Source organism: Schistocerca cancellata, chromosome 5 (assembly GCF_023864275.1).
Source record: "Schistocerca cancellata isolate TAMUIC-IGC-003103 chromosome 5, iqSchCanc2.1, whole genome shotgun sequence".
Classification (NCBI taxonomy): Eukaryota; Metazoa; Arthropoda; class Insecta; order Orthoptera; family Acrididae; genus Schistocerca; species Schistocerca cancellata.
The window spans coordinates 665,309,759-665,325,103 of record NC_064630.1 but is presented as its reverse complement, the minus strand read 5'-3'; the positions used below and the strand labels follow the sequence as shown (position 1 = coordinate 665,325,103).

General features: G+C 42.4%; 1 protein-coding gene across 1 annotated transcript in view; it reads right to left on the bottom strand.

Moving 5' to 3' along the window:
- Nucleotides 1-15,345, bottom strand: part of LOC126188298 (sodium-coupled monocarboxylate transporter 1-like) — a 111,478-nt gene that overhangs the window by 34,007 nt on the left and 62,126 nt on the right. Inside the window, exons 6-8 of the mRNA XM_049929884.1 lie at nt 12,980-13,134; nt 7,595-7,735; nt 3,245-3,353 (exon numbers count right to left, since the gene is read on the bottom strand). Of these exons, the coding sequence (XP_049785841.1) occupies nt 3,245-3,353; nt 7,595-7,735; nt 12,980-13,134 (405 nt within the window). The remainder of the gene's footprint in view (nt 1-3,244; nt 3,354-7,594; nt 7,736-12,979; nt 13,135-15,345) is intronic.

Here is a 15,345-nt window from a genome sequence, read left to right as displayed (position 1 = left end):
TACAGGCATTATGACTACCCTCATAGTGTTGTGGTTGATGTTGATTGCAAAAACGAACGTGTGCATTAATGTCCCTGTCTGTACTTGGCCGGGTAAATGATGTAGCTTCATTGATAGATCTTGTTATGGGTTCATTTCCTTGCGTGGAACACAAATCTTCTCGAGATAGATTTAAAGATCTCTCAATGTTTTCTTTCCATTGTTTAAGTTCTTCGCCTAGTTGTTCTTTGGTTCTCGAAAACCTTTTTCTTCGCCTAGTTGTTCTTTGGCTTCCCGAAAACCTTTATTAAACAAATTTTCCTCATTTACTTGTTGCTTTAATTCATCTTGAACTTCAACTAATACCGGAATTACCGCGATAGAACATTGCATCTTTTCTTGTGCTTGAACTATCTGTGGGATTGACTCGACCTGCTCTTTAATAGTATCAAGCTTAGTAGCAACATACTCAGTTAGCTCTAGGCGTAACTTCTTCGCATTTTCATTACACTGCTGAGTGACTTGCTCAATTTGAGCAGCTAATTTTAATTCTGTCTTTTCATTCTGAATTTTCAATTCTTCCGCAGTTTTATTTAATTTATCATCAAGTTTCTGAAAACTCTCTACTAATTTATTATTTAATTCCGCTTGATTAGCTTCTAATTGCTCCTGGACTTTCACTTGATTGGCTGCTAATTGTTCATTCATTTCCCTTTTAATCCCTATTTGCGCTTTAGTTAATTCCCTTTTAGTCTCTATTTGAGCTTTAGTTAATTCGCTTTTAGTCTCTATTTGCGCTTTAGTTAAGTCTGTTACATTTTTGGCTAACAGTGTTAACTGCTGCATGATTACAGTCAATGGGTTTATTTCGTCCTGCTCAGATGACATCGAAACATTTAAGCCTTGTTGTGGGGCCTGACAAATGCTGCCGCTAGGCACTACTTCAGTTAAGCTAGCGTCTAATGTTTCACTAACCTCAGAAACAGCTGAGGGCTGTTGTGATTCGCTCTGCTGTTGCATTGCCGTTTTATAAGCCGCCCTAGTAAGAACCATTAATACACAGAACAACAAATATATATATAGTCACTCGCATCTGAGTTAATAATGTCACTGACCTAAACTTTGCATAATACTCACTTATAATAAACACTTCCTATCTAAAGTATAACCCAATCAATCTGATACAAATCGATAGACATTTAAATAGTTATTATAAATTTCTATCTACAAAAATTTAATTGTATATTGTCTGGCCTGAACGACGTTCTCGTAGGTTGTGGCGAAATTGTGACTTCTGGAACAGGCCTCGTCTACTTTTCTCTCGTGCACATGCAACATGAAATTCACACAATGTTTAAGTAATGCTCAAAAATGAGTCCTGTCACGGTCGCCAAATTTAATATCTTTTGTGTGGGATCTAAAATTTAAAAACCTCTCTCACACCGGCCTGATTTAGCTTCACTGATCAGGATAGTAAAAACATGCGTATATTAAGGGAATTTTCATTGACAAAGCAGGCTTATCACATTCACACAGTTCAATACTGTTCTATCCTGATTAAATTGAGCTTAACTTAAATTCCATAAGGCAGTGAAGCAATTTCGAAGTCTCGGTGCGACGAAAATTGTCAGTCGATCTCCTGGAAACATTTGTAATAATTATTAACTTTCGGTGATCACATGGGGAAGACCGGAGATCTGCTGGTAAGACCGTGTTAGCCTATTTATTTGAAGTAACTGGATATCTTGAGCATACAAAACGGCAGGTTCGTCCAGTGTAAATCAGACGTTCCCCACTGATCCCGTGCAACACAGCGTAGTAAGCAGACACTGTCAATAATAATAATCCGTTAAATAATACGCGAACACACTTACTTTAGTTTAGTTCATGTATTAAATTCCTTCTCATACAGAATCTCATCAAGATGGCGACTAGCTCAACAATACATACATATGCATCCTTCTTTCACGACTAATCGGCAAGAAGACCCTATTCTTTTTCCTAAGAGAAAACATAGATAGCAGAGAAGCTATTCCATGGAGTAAATGGACGCTCCATGGGCTTGAAACTTCTTTGCATTGATAATCGGTAAGATAAGAAGAGATAATAAGAAGAGATATTTCGAGATATGTACTGAGTTATATAATTTATAAAATTTCTGAAAATATCGTGGAGACCGCTGCAAGAGACATTACACCTGAATCTAATGGCAATGGAATTTCTGCGCATGTGTGCGATGAGTGGTATCGTGAGCCGCGTGAGCCATAAAACAACTATGATCTGCCCAAAATTAGTTCTCGTCTTAAAAGTCGTGTATTACTGCAAGCTGTCGTGTTCTCTATCATACTCTAAAGTCATTTCGGACTGAACATCTAATCCTGAAATCCTATCGTGTGAAATAATAGTCCAGTCTAATGATCACATTCATCAATTCTGAAAAGAAATACTTCTTTACCTGAGCAACAATTGTAACATATTATTAATCCAAAATGGCTATATCACTGAAAGAGTAATCGAATTTCTTACAAATTACACAATAACCAGACCTCTATCAGGTTTTTCAAGACGTTGATGTTCACTCGCCTAATGTACGAGGGCTATTCGGAAGCTAAGGTTCGATCGGTCGCGAAATGGAAACCACCGTAAAAATCGAAAATGTTTTATTTGCAATAGTTAGCTACACCTTTCAGCTACTTCTCTACGTAGTCGCCGCTCCGATTTACACATTTGTCGTAACATTGTACCAACTAGAAGGCAGCCACCTGAGGCTTTCGCCAATTCTCTGCGCTCATCCACATCTCGTAGTCCGTGTCGAAATGTTGTCTTCATACCAAGCAGTTCATGTGAGCTGGGATGAAACTCAGGACGAGCCAATTATGGATTGTGTTGAGGGTGATCAAACATTTCCCATTGAAAACTCTGCAGGAGCATCTTCATTGGCGTCGCAGAGTGCGGCCGTAAATCTTCATGAAGCAAGAAACGTGTGACAGTTATGTCACGCAGGCTGCACGACATCAGGCGAAATCTCTCACCAGGCCCTCATAGTGGGCGGAAGACACTGTTTTCTAGGCAACTTTACGTGTACACTGAGCACTCGAAATTGAAAAGAGCAGCGCGCTGCAATCGACTGGCCTACTAGGGTCACTACCCAACACATCTGTCCAAAACTTCATTGGATTTTCACAGTGGTTTCCATTTCGCAACAGATCGGAACTTATTTTCCAAATATTCCTTGTATGTGCAACATGAACTACGTGTTACTTACCTTAGTCGTAATTGGGTCGCAGTCTTGATAGGCTGCGTATATCAAAAAGCCGCAGTAAATGCTAATGAGGTTCATCAGCATTATACCGAAAGTGAATCCCGCCAGAGACCTGCAGAACGTTTAAGATATTCAGTTTTACAGACAAGAATCAAATACGTTAAACAAAGGAAGAGTGGATTATCTGTTACGGTATGAGGTTCCTGTCGATAGTATGAAGGTTGACTGGCTGAGAAGAGAAACGAAAATATGATATGCAATTAAAAGTTCTTCGCACTGCCTCGTACATAGTATGCAATAAAATAGAACAATAACCATGTCGAGAGAGTACAAGCGTTCTGCAGCCTAACGTTTTAAACTGTTATAAGAGAAAGTAGTCCATTGTTAATATTTTCTAAATGACTACAGCGGTTTGAAACAAGATGAAGTAGGCAGAATCTTTCTGAAGTAGACGTAAATTAAAGTGTTAAAACAAACAGAAATTTCAATGTTGCAATATTCGAAGTCGATAGCTCTTAGTCGCATTTAGCTCGACTTCGATCACTCGTTTGCGCCGTTTTATTCTCGACGTGTCCTTGTCCTTTGACATACGCGTTTATACTGTTTTCCTAACTGGAGTCTATATTTACGTATTGCAAGCAATGGCCGCCTGTTTCAGTTCCAGTCCAGATACTTTCAAATCTACAAATTCTCAATTAATGTAACGGCTGTAGTTTCCCCCTGCTTTCAGCCGTTTACAATATCAATATTGCAAGGCCACACTGGTTAATGTCGCAACGCCAAATCAGTCAATTATCCACGCTGTTGCTTTGAAATAAATATTTCTGTCCGTTTTCAGGAATCATGCGTTAATCTGGCCTCTCACAGATACCCATCCACTGTAGTTCCTTGAGACATGATTACATGTGTCGTTGAAGTGTGCAAGGTCCGTGGCGAAAAGGCGTGGGGGAGAGGGGGCATTTCTGTACATGTGGTCATCAAAGTTACTTTTTCATACTCTCAGGGATCCTTTACCGCAGTTTTTCCTCATTATTCGATATTACTTTGTATAATGCAATAAAAACCTCTGTTGTATCAGGTACTGCAATGTATGAGTTCCCGAATTTTGGAAAGAGTAATTTTTTATCCAAATAACAAACTGACGCAACAGTTGATTAGGAGATTATCAAATAGTAGCAAATGGAAAATTAGGACGTTTCAGACAGCGATAAACGCTGTATCTCCATCATCAGAACAAGGAGTTTAATAAATCTGAATTTGGTGCAAATTATGACGCAGGGCACAATGTCTTTGGGTGGGACATCTGCTACGCAATGGTGCCTGTGCGTACCTTTCTTCTGCATGAAGTGTATGGGGTATAATGCCAGCACTTCTTGTCGCGCGATGTTTCTATAATATTACGGCCCGAATGAAATCATATCGAAAGAGATGAACATTCAGTACTGAGCACAAGACAATATGACCTCGTCTTGACCTGTGTAACTCCTAGTAACGCAGTCGAAGACGACTCCGAGCCAAATTACTAAATGACGAATCAACAAAATACTCTTTCCTTTGGTCACTCCAGATAACTGTCACTTTTACACTGGCGGCACTGTCAAAGTTGTTCATGTAGCCTTTGACGCCACGGCAATTTTCTTCTTTTTTATTCACTTAGTTGCCCTTATTCCTATGCAGGGTCGTTATCTATTTGTGAACGAAGCAAAACATCCTTTCAGCAAAGATTTGTTTCTCTATCAATATGGTTTCATTGCCGGAATAGTCTTTTTCACAACAGCAGAGAGGATATACAGTTTTGTTTGGCAACTGATACTTGAAATTTTGCAACCGCTGTATTTTGGGAGAACAGTATTTTTCAAGGTAGCTCTCGTTCTCCTTCCTGTTTGTAATACGTCCGACCGCGGCTACTTTCGCCAACGCGCCGTGATCGACCGAGCCGGACACCCTGGGGCGAGATCCCAGCATCTTTGTTTGTGACCCCGGGTGCAGCCGTTCTGCAAGGACAGCGGGAAGCCGGGACGGAAGGTAGCACCTCGCTTAAGGAGGAACACGATGCAATGGGCCTGTCTGACAACAAGAGAAGCGTGCCGTGCTGAGAGCTCATGGACATCTGCAGCCATTAGGACGGGACACCAAGAATGTGCGCGCGAAAGTGTCTGAGTTCTTCTGACCCGGCGGCAGTCATTATACCTGCCTTAGAATGCAGGGATGTGCCGTCAATTCCAGCACCCCACGGGCATAGGGAGGAGTGTACCAAAAAGCGCGGGGACTTGGCGCAGGGAGGCGTGTGAAAGAAGCCAGCATTCTTAAGAAGATGTTTTTCTCGACAGTGAGGACCTTCTTTATAAATCACGGGCGCCGGCAGATTTTGAAACGGAGCCTAATCATGAGTCTGTCCAGAGCTCACGCAGAGAGAGCGGTTATAAAGGAGTCAAGTGTAGCTGCTCTCCCAACAGCCTCAGAATGCGGAAAACATCTTAAGAACGTGAAATCGCGAGAAAGATTGCTTCTAACGTGGAGCAATCTCATCAGTCATCTGCTCGACATTTCATGACCGACAGCAGAGAGAAGATATTCACAATTCACAACATTTTTGACGCCCAAAGTGGGAAGATCCCATTGGTAACGTTTATAGTATCTGATGTCATAAAATAGTTTCTCGAGTTCACTACATGCTTTTCTATTTGATCCTTAGATATCGCAGATAATGCCGTTTGTTAAAGAGGCCAATTTAGATAAACAACGATCTAAAATCAAGTTTGTGCTGTTATACTAATACTCCAGTAGTAACCACAAATCATTAATATGACTTATTAGCCAAGATGTTTCAAAGACGTTTCGTTATAAAGCGATGATTCATATTGTCTGTCGGAAAGGGGAACTCCAATGTTTCTTTTAAGAAATTTCAACATCCTTTATTTTGCAGAAGACTAATCAGTTTTGTTCTGAATGCTTGATACGCTAAAGAAGGTCTGTATTTCGATCGAATACAGAGTGGAAGTTATTTGAACTGACAAACATTGAGGGGTTGTACATGGACACCGAAACAAATTTTTTTCTCTAATGTCATAGTTTCCTATGAGGATTTTGCAAACCAGAGGAAAGTTTCTCTGGATGAAAACTAATTAAACTAAGAAACTCTGGGAGATTGCCTGTAACAATGAAAGCACTTTAACGGGTTCTTTATTGTCAAGAGACAGCAAAGTTAACTCAACACAATTACTTCATTTACATTAGAGGTTCAAAATTGCCTCCACTGATTTGTAAACGAAAGTTACAGCGGTGGCTCATGTTCTGTCTAAAACAGTCAAAGACGGCAGGAGTGTCCTCAAATCCGTACAGACACTGCTGTTATCGGGCAAACAAATCCTCTTCTGATTCAGCAGTGGTTTTGTCAACAACGTTGCACATTTCTCGTCACAAAAAAGTCCAGGGGATCAAACAGAAAACTGAGTAGGCCATGGTACAGGACCACCACTGTCAACCCCCCTTTTCTGGAATCTGGCGGTTCGAGAAAAGACGCGCAGGACGACTGAAATGTGCAGGTGCTCCGTTATACTGGAACGTCATATGTTGCCTAGTAGCGAGAAACCGGTCATCCAGAAACTCTGGCAATGCTCTGGCGAGGAAACTGTAATTATGTCTGTCATTTCATGACCCAGTTGGAAGATATGGCCCAGTTAAACAGCCACCACGAACATCTGCTCACACATTCACGTAGAACCGAACGTGATTAAATGTGGTATATGGATGAACCTCACTCAAAACATGCAAATTTTGGATGTTTATACCCACATCTTATCCGAACTTTGCTTCATCTGTTAACAGCACACAGGTACTACAGTGAATATTGAGCTCCGAGTGGATAATCATTTGATTCCATGTTGTGCACATGCTGTAAGTGACAGGGATCAACAAGTGCTCATGACTGACATTTACATTCGCTTGATTTTTCCTCATGTTACGAGCAATTGCACAAGTGCTGAGTGATATTAAACCCTCTATCGAACAAAAAACTGTTCATAGATAATTTTTAGACTAGAGGAAAACGTTTGCTTTTCTGTTCCCTGCAGCCTCCCTGAATTTGTCCGTTTAATTATTTTTTATCTGTATAATGTTGCAGCCCTTGAATGTTTTGAACGAACTGTTTTTTTAAATAGTGTATATTTCAATCTCTAGTGACTACCCAGGAATTTGTAGCCGTAATGTAGACTATGCCACGTTACAGTTTCATCATATTTGCGATACCGTACAGCTGGTGTCAGTGGTATAAGTTACTGAATTCAGTACAGTATATAATGAATCATCGTGGAGTGACTAAAGCTAGAATACACTTTGCCGAATAATACTTACTTCCGAGCAGCTGTCATGCTGGGCAGTGACAGAAACTTCTGTACCATCCCCTGGTTGATGGTGCACCCGCCTACCCAGGAAGCTGTAGCGCCGAACACCACAGTCCAGAACGAGCTTCGGACGAATGGGTCCGGAGTCATCCTGTGGGCAAAAGAACACCTCGAATCCATTGCTACACTTATTACTTGCCACGAATTCCACCACTGTTACTCGTAAGGCAGGAGAGAAACGGACACCAAAGATAAGTGAAATATGTTGATCTTACCGTACGACATTCAGGATAAGTTGATGAAGAAACTAAACAACCGAACAGTCCTGGCGTACAAGTGATACGCTGTGTACTTTATGGATGGGCCACAGTGATTGGTTGGTTGGCTGATTTGGGGGAGGAGACCAGACAGCCAGGTCATCGGTCCCTTTCAAATGAACCATCCTGCATTTGCCTGAAGCGATTTAGGGTAATCAAGGGAAACCTAACTCAGGATAGCCGGACGCGGCTTTGAACCATCTTTCTCCCGAATGCGAGTCCAGTGTGCTAACTACTGCACCATCTCGCTCGATTTTCACAGTGAATGCAGCCTTATAACAACCAACTAAATCCGTTATCACCGTCTGAAATTGCTTCGTAACGTTTAAGGAAAAATAAATTTCTTATACGCAGAATCAATGGCTCCATTCATCTACTTGACTTGAATGATCACTTACAAAAAAAGTAAAAAAAAATAAAATCAAGTGGCTACCATTCTTTAGAATACACCTTTCATCTCCCTTCAAGAAGATACCCAAAACTCGATCGAACAGGTGTTGATCAGTTTAATCCACCAATTACAGCGTTATGACTTATACATGCCCCCACAAGAAAGTCACAAGGGAATAAGTGTAATCAATCTTAGTATCCGCGGCGCGTTAGGTAAAGAGAAAATGAGGAGCAGCACCCTGTTGAAAATGATAAACTTTTCACGACTATCTTTCATGACAATATTCATTGTTACGTGGTTATCCTCAAAAAATTAGCCGCGATTACAACAGCAGCAGCTACGGGACGCCACAAAGTCTCACGTAGGAAGTTGTAACGCAGTGACTTGTTCAAGCAAATGGCGGAAGGGTCGAGGCCATAGCTTCTCTCCAAACCAGTCCTCACCATAGAGGAAGAGAAAGTAATAAAATTAATTCCTTAATTCTGATCACAGATTCGAACTCCCAATAAAATTCAGAGTAACTTGATAACAAACAGAGACCGGTCGGCCACTTCATTAACAAGCCGTTACCAATTAACTACAAAATTAATACTACCAAATTAATTTTTCCAGGTAAGCAGAAACTACCGAGGTATTGTCTACATAGAAGATCATCGATTGGGGGGTAGGTGGGAAGAGGATACTTTAGGCATTGACCGTTAATTTAATAGAGAAAACACACAAGATGGCGAAATTTAGCACGGTTCTCTGGCCGTTATTTTGAATTGTCGTTGCGCCAGTTCGGGCTATCCAACCCGAAGGCAAGAACTCTGCTGCTTCAGTAGACCAGAACTTCAGGAATGGTTATACCTGCCACTTCTGTTAAGCTGGCTACCAGGATATTTTTCTATACAGTGAAAGTGCAATGTGGTTCGTCGACCGAATCTTTAAATAGTCTTAAGAGCAGCCCTCCACCATATTTACTTGCAGTTACTAAAGGTATCGACATCATTAGGTTCATCGCGCAGGAGCGAGCGTCATTTTGTGGCAACTGTTGTCTTCTATTACCTCGGGAGCAGCCTTGTGTTAGCTACACTCGAGTTGCTGTTGATTTCTGTAACAACGAAGCTCGCCGCAACTATGATGGTTGCGTCTGTGCTGTCTTTATATTTGCAGCAGTGCTGCAAATCGTCTTGTAGCGCGGTATGCTCCATTGCCCGACCCCTGATATTGTGACCGCGTTCTTGACCCATGGCTAGCTTAATTGTTATTGTGATACGTATTAATCCATTTTGCTCTTTCTCTAGTGGCTAGTCTTCATACTGAACACGTTATTGTTTGTGTGAACTTCTGTTCTTTTGACTTGTCCTACAGCAATGTTCTTCTACTGGCTGCTTTATTCTGAGTGATGCATTAGGAAACTTGTAACAGGACTATCTCTCATATACGTGTCCATTTCTGAATAGATGTATTGCTAAACTTTTATTGGTCTCCAGCTTCGCTGCTATCTCTTTAATCAATTCTTTGTGGACGACGGAACACCTGCTGTAAGAAACGAAGTCCAACGGTTGGGACAGATCAACAGGTGAGCGGTCTGCTAACGAACACTGATAGCTGGTACCATCACTCCAGACTTAAGTGGAGAGATGACAGAGATCCCAGCAATAGCTGCAGCTAAATCACCCAATCAACCAACACACATACTAAAAAGTGAAGAGATGGACGTTCATGAACTATTCAAGGCTTTTCACTAGAACTAAAATCGACAGTTTTCTTTTTGTTTTCTGCTCCTTTGAATAAGCTGCTCGTCATCGCTTATGGACACGACTACATTTGAGTTGTCTTCAAAGAATGTTTGCAAAAGTTTCTCTTTTCTGGGAGGCCCTGCCTCTGATCTTCTGAAGCGCCAGCATTTTTTAAGTGCTGTTTCGTCTGAACAATACACAGCCAGGGCGGAAGCACCACAGGTGCAAAGATGCGAGCTGGTGCCACTGCCATAGAGACTCGCCACTTGAGCGAGTTCCACCGGTGCCACAGGTGGCGCTGAGGATGAAGATATCGACTTCGCCTCGGCCAATTTCCAGCCGAGTACAATCAGCCAAAGACCGAACGACAACGGACAGAGGCCTACTCGGAAGATAGAAGAGCAGCTGTCGCCCACTTGTTATAGATCATCTTCCAGGGCTAGCTCAGACAGAGAACATCGTTTAGTGAACTCTTGGAACTGAACAGACAGTTATTGTAATTGCATTTTTATGTACTGTACCTAAGCCGAAACAAGGCCCCGGGAGTAGGAAACCTTCCATTCGAACTACTGGTAGCCTTGGGAGAGCAGGCCCGGCAAAACTCTACCATCTGGTGAGCAAGATGTATGAAACAGGCGAAATACCCTCAGACATCAAGAAGAATATAATAATTCCAATCCCAAAGAAATCAGGGGTTGACAGATATGAAAATTACCGAACTGTCAGTTTAATAAGCCGTGGCTGCAAAATACTAAGACGAATTCTTTACAGACGAATGGAAAAATTGGTAGAAGCCGACTTCGGGGAAGATCAGTTTGGATTCCGTAGAAATGTTGGAACACATGACGCAATGCTGACCCTACGACTTATCTTAGCAAATAGATTAAGGAAAGGCAAACCTACGTTTCTAGCATTTGTAGACTTAGAGAATGCTTTGAAAATGTTGACTGGAATACACTCTTTCAAACTCTGAAGGTGGCAGGGGTAAAATATAGGGAGCGAAAGGCTATTTACAATGTGTACAGAAACCAGATGGCAGTTATAAGAGACGAGGGGCATGAAAGGGAAGCAGTGGTTGCGAAGGGAATGAGACAGGGTTGTAGCCTATCCCCGGTGTTACTCAATCTGTATATTGAGGAAGGAGTAAAGGAAACAAAAGAAAAATTCGGAGTAGGAATTAAAATCCATAGAGAAGAAATAAAAACTTCGAGGTTCGCCTGTGACATAGTAATTCTGTCAGAAACAGCAAGGGACCTGGAAGAGCAGCTGAACGGAATGGACAGTGTCTTGAAAGGAGGATATAAGATGAACATCAACAAAAGCAAAACGAGGATAATGGAATGTAGTCGAATTAAATCGGGTGATGCTGAGGGAATTAAATTAGAAAATGAAACGCTTAAAACAGAAAATGAGTTTTGCTATTTGGGGAGCAAAATAACTGTTGATGGTCGAACTAGAGAGGTAATAAAATGTAGACTTGCAATGACAAGGAAAGCTTTCTGAAGAAGAGAAATTTGTTAACATCGACTATACATTTAAGTGTCAGGAAGTCGTTTGTGAAAGTATTTGTATGGAGTGTGGCCATGTATGAAAGTGAAAAGTGGGCGATAAATAGTTTGGACAAGAGGAGAATAGAAGCTTTCGAAATATGGTGCTACAGAAGAATGCTGAAGATTACAAGGGATGGATCACATAAATAATGAGGAGGTATTGAATAGAATTAGGGAGAAGAGAAATTTGTGGCACACCTTGACCAGAAGAAGGGGTCGGTTGGTAGGACATGTTCTGAGGCATCAAGGGATCACCAATTTAGTATTGGAGGGCAGCGTGGAGGGTAAAAGTCGTAGAGGGAGACCAAGAGATGAATACACTAAACAGATTCAGAACGATGTGGGTTGCAGTAGGTACTGGGAGATGAAGAAGCTTGTACGGGATAGAGTAGCATGCAGAGCTGCATCAAATCAGTCTCTGGACTGAAGACCACAACAACATGTACTATGAAGTTTAGCTACGATTATTTGCACTTAGCCATTGAGGGCCTTTACTGTGTTAGCTTACGAGTAGTGTTGCAGACTTCTTATCCAACTAGTCACAAATACAAGTAAAGCTTTTAACTCATTTGTGTGACTTTGTTACTAATTTGTTGAAGTGTTGTAAAATCTTCGTTCTCCTATCCTGTCACCCGTCACTGGCCAATAGTGGCAGGGAGAAAATGTCTTAGCGGTGTATTGCACCAGAAACCGTTACACGAACCGTAACAACAGTGGCAACTCGGTCTCCACAGCAGTGGCGACGAGGTCTTCAAAAACTGGCGGGGAGGTTTTACAAGATTGAGCATGGAATTTTCAAACGTAAAACTTTTCTCAAACCCACTTCTCGTCCGTAGACGTCGTACGTTTTGACGTGTGGTTCATCTCGGACACCAAATGATATCCTTCCTCAAAACGGCGGAGTTTTTAGGTTCCCTCGCCTCTCTATCAAGATCTGGGGAGTTAAAAATGTTTCATTTTTTTCGGAAAGCTATAACCCATAGCAGCTTCCTCATCTGGTACTCGACAGCAGATTTTTTTTTTTAATTTTGAGTCGTCCTTCTGCTGCCTGGTTTGATGCGGCCCTTCACGAATTCCTCTCCACTGCCAACCTCTGATACTTGTTAAATATTACTCGCGTTGCGACTTGGAGCTGTGCTACAGAAATGGCGACGAAATTCGCTGAACTGCAACGGCTGACTCATCATTTACAACATAGGTACTGTACGGTAACACACGATGCTTCGTTGTCCACTATTCTGTTGCTGCTGAAAATCCCTGAAGTCACGTATGCACCGTTTCCCTTCCAGCGCTCACAGCAGCCAGTTTAAAAACGTCCCTTTCCTGTACGTCACCGCTGCATTAAACTGAGACGTTGTTTTGGGTTGCTTCATCCCGTTACTCGGTGACAGTCACGACGGCGACAATACTCACACGAAGATGTCTGTGCGTCCGCCCTCGCTGGCCGCCTGCCACACCTGCGAGAAACCGCCAGCGCCCACCAACCCCATGACGATCACAGCGATGAAGGCGGCCAGCGTGACGCCGCTCTGCAGGAAGTCCGTCCACACCACCGCCTTCAGACCGCCCTGCGACATCGACGCAAACCGTCAACTGTTGTACTTGTCAGATCACATTTCATAGCAAGAAGAAAATACGAAATCTGTCCAAAAGGGAAGCAAATTTCTTCAAGATTTCTGAACGACTCTGCAGTCTAGACTAGTAACCAATTAAAGTTCTTATTCTATAATGATAGATGCTGAAGAAAAGAATTGAAATTTGTGTCATGGCCAGGACATGAACCCAGGCCTCTTGGTTAGTCCGTAGATGTGCTAGACATTACACCATCGGAGCTGTGTAGCTAATAGATCTGTACGGACTACCTGCTCAGTGCCATCCACAACCCAAACTTCAGTTCAAGCCTTCAACCTTTCCCCATCTAAAATCGTGTGATGATGATGATGATGATGATGTTTGGTTTGTGGGGCGCTCAACTGCGTGGTTATCAGCGCCCGTACAATTATCCAATCTTTGCTCAGTCCAATTTCGCCACTTTCCTGGATGATGATGAAATGATGAGGACAACACAAACACCCAGTCATCTCGAGGCAGGTGAAAATCTCTAAAATCGTTAGTATTGCTGAGGCTCTACAGTACTGTAATAGCACCCCTGCTTTGTATGTAAAGGGGAAATCCGACCTGTACCCCAGGTGTAGGTGATCTGATGAAATTAAATTTTTCTTGAGACATATGAGTCTTATCTTCATCCTCGATAATGGCGGAAACAGAATAAATACACTACTGGCCATTAAAATTGCTACACCAAGAAGAAATGCAGATGATAAACGGGTATCCATTGGACGAATATATTGCACTAGAATTGACATGTGATTACATTTTCAGGCAATATGGTTTGTAAGGGGTCCGTAGGCCCTTACTATAACTTTGCACTCGGCACAGGTCGATAGGGCGAACAATCGATTGTGACGTGTTGCGAGAGGGAGTGTCGAGATGTGCCAGAGTGGTTGGAGGGAATTTGTGTGTGTGGAGGCCATTTTTGGAATACAGGGTTTTAACCAGAAGGATGTCACCATCGCCGTGGTTAGACCCCTAAATAATGAATAAATACCGGGAAAGTGTTGAAGTATCTTTATAAAAGTGATCAGTGACGTTACTAGCGCCGATATTTAGTTTCGCGTCTACCGCGCCGGCCTAACCTTGGATTGCAGTGTTGGATGCAGTGATGGATTAGCGTGTGACGATAATGGCAAATGAAGAAAGCCGCTGCTGAGATTAGCCGTAATTAGATATGTATGACGAAGGCAGTGGCTGTCTCCTTTTTGTGTTTTGAGAAGAATATAAGTTCGTAATTAGTAAAACTGTGTTGGTTTTCCTTATTACCATAGATTCAGTATTATAGTATTGAACAGGACGAACTGCAAAGGAACACCTTCCGTAGCAGTCAATTCCGATTACCAGCCCCATTAGGTTCACGGTCATGTTAATAATAAATATTGGGCTACTATTAGATCAGATCAGGTCGGGATAAAAAACGGAGGTGTTACAGGGTGCATAGATTCTGAGAAATCAGTACCCAGAACAACCACCTCTGGCCGTAATAACGGCCTTGATACGCCTGCGCATTGAGTCAAACAGAGCTTGGATGGCGTGTACAGATACAGCTGCCCATGCAGCTTCAACACGATATCACAGTTCATCAAGAGTAGTGACTGGCGTATTGTGACGAGACAGTTGCTCGGCCACCATTGACCAGACGTTTTCAATTGGTGAGAGATCTGGAGAATATGCTGGCCAGGGCAGCTATCGAACAGTTTCTGTATCCAAAAAGACCCGTACAGGACTTGAAACATGCGGTCGTGAACTATCCTGCTGAAATGTAGCGTTTCGCAGGGATCGAATGAAGGGTAGAGCTACTGGTCGTAACACATCTGAAATGTAACGTCCACTGTTCAAAGTGCCGTCAGTGAGAACAAGAGGTGACCGAGGCGTGTAACCAATGGCACCCCATGTGATCACGCTGGTTGATACGCCAGTATAGGGATGCCGAATACACGCTTCCAACGTGCATTCACCGCGATGTCGCCAAACACGGATGCGACCATCATGATGCTGTAAACAGAACCTGGATTCATCCGAAAAAATTACGTTTTGCGATTCGTGCACCCAGGTTCGTCGAGCTGACAGTCCATGCTGCTCCAAAAGTCGTCGAACTGTTCGTGCAGATGGTTGTTGCCTTGCAAACGTCCCATCTGTTGACTCAGGGATCCGTTACAGCCATG